This window comes from Lagopus muta, chromosome 2 (assembly GCF_023343835.1).
Source record: "Lagopus muta isolate bLagMut1 chromosome 2, bLagMut1 primary, whole genome shotgun sequence".
Lineage (NCBI taxonomy): Eukaryota > Metazoa > Chordata > Aves > Galliformes > Phasianidae > Lagopus > Lagopus muta.
Window position 1 is genome coordinate 904,460 of NC_064434.1, and position 7,209 is coordinate 911,668.

The 7,209-nt window shown below is 47.2% G+C and overlaps 1 protein-coding gene across 1 annotated transcript; it reads right to left on the bottom strand.

Annotated features, from left to right (window-relative positions):
- Positions 1-260: 260 nt before the first annotated feature.
- On the bottom strand, positions 261-6,910 carry LOC125690070 (adhesion G protein-coupled receptor F4-like). The gene is made up of 8 exons (XM_048938023.1): positions 6,836-6,910; positions 5,902-5,938; positions 5,608-5,768; positions 4,763-5,047; positions 2,680-4,044; positions 1,913-1,954; positions 1,764-1,823; positions 261-266 (listed from the first exon to the last, which is right to left on the bottom strand). The coding sequence occupies exons 1-8, from the start codon at positions 6,908-6,910 to the stop codon at positions 261-263; spliced, it is 2,031 nt and encodes a 676-aa protein (XP_048793980.1).
- Between the last annotated feature and the right edge of the window lie 299 nt (positions 6,911-7,209).

Below are 7,209 nucleotides of genomic sequence, written 5' to 3' on the forward strand. Positions count from 1 at the left end.
CTCTCCTCACAGCAGTTTTCACACAGGTGGAAAGCAACCTGCACATAATGGCACGCTTTGCCCAAGGGCTGCAGCAGCACCGACGGCTTCTTGCTGCCGACAGCAGCTCCAGGGCCCTTTCTCTTCTGGTGTTTGTGACGCGTCCTGTGGCCGTGCTCTGGGACACGGCTGTGCGCACTCCTGGCTGACCTCAAACCACAGCTTCTGTACCACAGCTCCTTTTCCTCTCACTGCTCAGATGAGCTGAAGGCAGCCTGCTGCTAGGCCTAGGAGAGAGGACAGGTCATGTAAGGTGCAGCACCATGCAAGGAGGGTCCACTTCTGGCAGGGTCCTGAGGCAGCTCCTGCTTGCAACACCACAGCGGACAATCACTGAACCACAGCATGGCCTGGGTTCAAAGGCCCACAGCGCTCCTCCAGTCCCAACCCCTGCTGTGTGCAGGTCGCCAACCAGCAGCCCAGGCTGCCCAGAGCCACATCCAGCCTGGCCTTGAATGCCTGCAGGGATGGGGCATCCACAGCCTCCTTGGGCAACCTGTGCCAGTGCCTCACCACCCTCTGGGGCAAAAACTTCCTCCTCATATCCAACCTAAACCTGAATCATCTTAAAATCTGACCCAATAGAAAGGAGAAGGCAGCAGGCCTTGAGCAGGTCTGAGGGAACAGAACCGAGGGGAGGGCCGGGGCTGCGCCCAGAGGGCAGTGGGCGGCACAGCGACCCAGGGCGGTGGGCAGGGCCCCGAGCTGCCAGAGGAGCGCTGGGACGCCGCTGGGACCAGGGCTGGGGGTGCCGTGTGGGGCCGGGGCTGGACTTGATGAACTTTGGGGGTCTCTTCCAGCCCGGGATGTGCCTAAACTTAGCGCATGACAGCAAAGCTGGATGCTACCAGAGACAATGTGGGAAAGGAAGGATGCAGGTAAGTCAGAAGTTGCACAGTCAGCTTCTCTCACACGGAGTGAACCCAAGCACAGCGGTGCCAGTAGCACCAAGAAAGCATTACCCTTCTTTCTTCTATTTTTCCCCACTAGGTACACCTGAACACACTGTCACTGAAAGTCATCACAGCTTTCAATATCAGAATCAGGACTGACTAACAAAGAGTGGACAAAAGCAAGGGAAACTGTTTTACAAAGTTCAAACTTTGTGACCATGCTTGGGTGGATAGGAGGAGCACTGCAGACAACAGTTGGGAGAACTAAAAGGGATTCCCTTCTGGAAATACATCAAACTATGGAGTCTAGGTTACAGAAGAGATCAGTTTAACAAAGATTCCTTCAGTCAAACTGCCCTCATATTAACACTGATGAGTGCCTAATGTGCTGGCTGAGCTCTGAGTGCCTTCCATCCTGAGCTGGAAGCAGACCAGCCCTCCTGACATGCTCAGACAGCCCTGCTGTCACCCTGCAGTACTTCTGTGAGGAACACAATGGGGTCACGAGATGGGAATGCTGTAATCGTAGTTATGTGTCTCATTCACTCAGTAACCTCAAAGGAGGCCTGATGTACTGAAGGGAGAAGTCATGCATTCTCTTTCTAAATGGTTTTGACATCTATCGGGGAAGAAATAAGAATAAAGTAATACTTGTAGTGTTGTAACAGTAACAGTAGTTTATGCAGCAGTCCCAGATTGCCACTTCTCCCATTCAGTACCTCCTTATTTGTAAAATTCCTTCCATGTATGAGTGAGCAGGTTGGTAAGAATTGTAAATTAAGCCACAGAGGAGAAAAAAACAAAACAACAGCAAGAGAAACAACACATTACCTTTGCTAGACTGCACTCCCGCTTTGATGAAAGGCAGTTCTTCCTTAAGGCCTCTCTGGTCTGTACATCAAAAACAACAGAAAAAAATCAGAAGCAGAGGTTTATGGATATAGAAAATATTAATGTAATCCAGGAAATGACCCGAGTACCTTTCTGTCCAGAAGTGTCCCAAACAACAGAATGAAGAATCCCTGAAACATAGCAAAAACAGTCATCAAAGTCAGCATAACCACATGTTGTTTCTCAAATATTTCTATTTCCTCCAGCATAAATATAATAATGTCTTTGAGCGTGTAAAAGATCTTATCACCTATGACATAAGTAGCAGCATTGATCATAGAATCACAGAATGGCCTGGGTTGGAAGGGACCTCAAGGATCACGAAGCTCCAACCCCCCTGTGCCATGCAGGGCCACCAACCTCCCCATTTCACAGCAGCCCAGGCTGCCCAGGGCCCCATCCAACCTGGCCTTGAACACCTCCAGGGGTGGACGGGGCATCACAGCCTCTCTGGGCAGCTGTTCCAGCACCTCACCACTCTCATAATTAAGAAAAAATGAGTTTGTCTACCCAGATCACATGGACTATCTAGGAATGCCAAGAATGGATATGCAATCCATGCTGATTCTCCTTACAAACTGGACTGATGGGTTACATACCAGAACCTTTCCTATTTACTTAACAGGAGCATCAGCCAAGAGCAGCCAAGACTGTCTGGGTTCATCACGGTATGCTGGGCAACACTGGACTCTGAGTAACACCGGTGAGGTACATGGAACCACACTTAATGTCTAAGTGAGAATTCCCTGTATTTGTAAATTGATAACGATGATCTTTGCAGTTATTAAACATGAAATAATCTGGTTAATGTCTAATATAAGTTATTTCACTCAATGCCCAAACTCACTGAGCTTACCTGGAAGGCATTAAGGAGCGCGAAGGTAATGTGGAATGCCAGAGAGCGACTGTCAACCACTGTTGCCAACCCAAACCCCCAGGTGAGGCCCAGCAGAGGTGTCAGAAGGGCAACGTTTTTGCTAATTCGGATCATGTTGCTCAAATCTCGTGACTTGCAGCTTTCTCCAATAGAGGGTCTTGGAGTCTTCACCACAACCACCACTACCACAGCCAAATTCACTGCAACGATGCTCAGAGCAGGTACAGCAAAGGCCAGCAGGGCTTTGGTCTCATACCAATTGAGCCAGCAGGCTCCGCTCCTTAAGTACCCATTCCTTGGTTCAGTAATAGCGACGGTGAGGATAGATATGACTAACGGACATCCGTATCCAATGATGAACGCTGTAACTATGAATACTGATCTTGTTATCTTAAAAAAAACCAATAGTAATCCATAGAGAATTAAGAGACCCAGGGTGAACATCCAAAAGAACAGGGCGAGATAGAACAAGTGAAGGAAGAAAGTGGCTGCCACACACAGGCGGTAGTTCAGGGCTGTGTTATGCACTACAGCTGCCACGATGAACAAAATATCAGCAATGAGAAGCGATGTGGCAATGTTCACCAAACAAAAATGGCGCATGTAGGTGATTTCAGTTCTCGTGACGTGGTGCCAGACAGCTGTCTCGATGGTCAGGCACAGAATCAAGCTGAAAATAGAAAGGCCTAGCCCCACACTCGTAATGTAATCCAGCACTGCACTCCTCAGCAAGGTGGGAGACATCAAAATGGAGAAGGATCTGAAGGTGCGGCGGCGGTGCTTGCACATGCAAACAACACTGCTGATGTTGTCAGACTTCATTTTGCACGCCTTGGTATCCCACCTCCTTTCAGTAGAGTGCCACCCAACACACTGAGCCCCGGCATTCTCCAGCTTATTCACCTTTTCAAAGGTAAGTAAAATATGCTGAAGCTCTTCTGGAAGGGACACAGATAAAACCATCCCATTCACAGAAACAGGGTCCGAACGGCTGGCTTCTATAATGGGTCCAAGCGTGGGAAATGCAATGCTGATCGCTTTGGAAGTCCTTGGTAACTTCCGAAGTTCTTCTTCTGGAATGACCACACGCCCTCTGACATTGCTCGTCTCATTCAACTCCATTGAAAAATCAAAGCTCTTCCCTGAAGCATTTTGATGTATGCTGAAGCCTTTTGTAGAGATGAAGTGTTCCTGAATATTTTCTGATCCGTTCCTTAGAAGAAGTTTGCCAGCAAAGAGGTTCACTGAGTCCAATAATGTCGAACTGGCATTTCTGTCCTTTACAAAAGCCCAATTGGAAATAACGGAGCTGTTCAGAATGTGATTTGCTATCTTGCTGTAACTCTGAAACAAAGAAGAAAAATAAGCCATTGCCCATGCTAAAGCAAACAAATTCTATTACGTCACTGGCATAATCTCTAAAAAGGCTCATTTAAATTTCTATAATGCAATTATACTACTTTGACAATAAACAGGTTCATGTAACCCTTATCAACCCAGCCAAAGCATCTCACTGGTTCGAGTCACCTTGTCTTTTTCACTTTGTTGTCCTCAAGGTGCTGGGAAGAACAGCACAGAGCAACAAGCTCAGGGCACCGCAGATGGGTTCCAGCTGACTGCTGCACAGCTCCGCTCACACCTCCCTCCCCCTCTCCACCTCTCTGCTTTCTAAGTTCATCACAAAAACATTTCAGTTTTCATCAGTTTCATCATGCAACACACGAAAACAGAGCTGTGGTCAGCATCTCCCACACAGCCATCCCCGTAGGGTCACATCTGTAGTCTTCCCCCAGCTGCTCTCCAATGTCTGTAACAGCAAGCCCTGCAAACACATGCCTTTCAAGAGCAAGGATTCCACCAATGGGTGAAATGGGAGATCTCTACTTTACATGAGGAGGACAGTTTGTCTGACAACAAAACTCAGCCCCCCTTGGAACCTCTTCACAGCGGCCCTCCACGCACCTTGCAGCTCTCACTTCACTGGATAGTGCCAATAAAGGAGGAAATTACACCTGCCCTGACAAGCTCAGATCCACTTCTTCCAGCCTATCAAAGTAAATACCTGCATTTTTCCTCTACTGACGTTCTCTGATAACATTAAGGAAATCTTCTTTAGCAGTTCCACAATATCGGCAATATTTCCTGGAATTGCTGGTGAAGACAAAATATCTGGGATGATGCATGAAAAATCAGCTTGACAGTTACTGCTCCCATGGTCATCAGCACCAAAATATTTTGCTCCATCTCCGGGCTTCCCATGCGTTGGCTTTCCTGGCACTACAAAGGGAAAGTGTCCTCCTCCAACGTGTCCTTCAGAGCTTGGAAGGGGTTCCCGTCTAGAAATCCTCTGAGGGAGGAAAATAATTTGAGACAATTAATAAACAGGATGGAATGAGGCTACGGCTACAACCCAACAAACTGCGCCGTCATTGTGCTCGAAGGCCTGAATCCCAGCACCAGCACTCCACTGAGAAACACCTGTTTGCAGAATGCATGTGAAGGGAGGGGGAAGAACTGAAAGCACCATTTTATTCTTCAAGTGACTTAGAAAAAAAATGTTCTTTTTGTAGTTGGGGATGAATGTAGCATGAATCATCTAATCATTACAGACCTTTGCACTGCTCTTTTCTCAGCTTCATCCCAGTGTATTTACTTTTGCTCTCCACAGTCTAAACCAAGACATTCGCCAAGCGAAGAAGACAACTTCATTTCTGAATTGTGTTTCACCACAGGGATTTCCCACAGTCATTTTCCTTTACTTCATTTCACACAATGACAAGGCTTTTTACTACAGTAACCTCCGTTCCAGAATCCCATCTTCTTCCCTTTGCTCAAGATACAAAGGTTGGGTGAGAGCGGAACACGTTATGAGCACAGGCCAAAGTGGCTGCGCAGCAGTTATGTTACCTGAAAAAGTGACTCCACGTCCAGATTTGCACAGGCATCTGTGAACATTCTCCACGTTCTGTCTTCGCAGACAAAGCTTGTTTCCCCGTGGAAGGAGGGAGAACAGGCCTGAATGCAGAGAGTTCCGCTGTCTTCACAGGGAATCAGGTCTCTACACCCATCTGGAAAATAAATCAAGCAGATATTTCTGCCGTGCAAGACAGCACAGCACATTCCATGAGGTATCATGGGTGTAAATACTGATAACGGATGACAGCTAAAAAGAAATGGAGATGACAGAGTTACTCACTGTACCTTGCAGGTCACCAGCCTTGGATCCCTTACTGAGGACCTGAAAAATAACACGAAGAAGATAAGGAAAAGATGAGTACTTGGAATAAACTAAGAATGTGACTTCATATGCAGAGTGTATCTCTGACATACAGACTTCTCAAGGCATGGGGCAGAGTGTTCAGAGCCCTTCACCGCGTCCCTGCAGGCATTCAAGGCCAGGTTGGATGTGGCTCTGGGCAGCCTGGGCTGCTGGTTGGTGACTTGCACACAGCAGGGGGTTGGAGCTGGAGGAGCGCTGTGGGCCTTTGCAACCCAGGCCGTTCTATCATTCTATGCACACAGAGCCATTCAGAACTCTCTGCTAACGTTTGTCCCTATGGAAAGCCTTCAGTTGCCCCCTTCTATTGAAGTGACAATACTGAGAAAAATGACAGGGCCATACGTACCTCCAGAGTTCCTTGCCTACAGGTGCTTGCACTGAAAGAACAACCTTTTACAGAATTGGAGAGGAATATATTTGTGTTTCCACCAATCTCATAAATCCACAAAAGAGATATGTATTCCCTGGCTCAGGTTTGCTTTGCAAAAGCACAGTACAACCACATGAGACCAACTCTGCATGCATTATTCAGATCAATTAGTAGGTCTGTGAATATTCTGTTGGTAAATCTAAACGCAGAGACAGCAAGTGGAAGAGAGAACTGATACCAAAATAAATTTAAATGCCATTTTGATATAAGAAGCACGATATTACACAAGAGCAATGTTGACCCAAATATACCCAGTCCAAAAGGATGTATCGGTCCTTGTATGGACCTTCATTGGAAGCTGAAACTCAGTTTTGGGTTAGCCCGGGTGACTCCCATCCCTTCCAGGGTGAAACAAAGCGTTGCAGACCTCTGTGGCACAGAGCTCTATAGCCCACAGCAGTGCTCAGCTCTGCTCACAGACTCACCCCAGGAGCAGTGCGTGGTGCAGCTGGGAGCAGCACAGCGCAGAGGAGCAGGCAGAGGGCTGCCCTCACATCCATCGCCTCGCAGTCACTGCTCTTCTCCTGGAAGAAAGGCGTTAAGCATCACCACGCCTGCTCTCACATGAACACAGTTTGGTTGCTAGTAAGCAAGCAGCTGAACCCATTCCTAAGGCTGTCCTCTGTGCATGTGCAAGGTGATTTTCAGTTATCATTTATTACCATTAATCATTAAATTCATCATTTGTTCACTTTTTACTGAAAACTACTTGTGCTTTTTATCAGTGCTAGTTACAGAGATTGGCTCAGTAACAACTAAGATGATTTTGTAATGATAACTAACAATTTAGTTCAGTCTG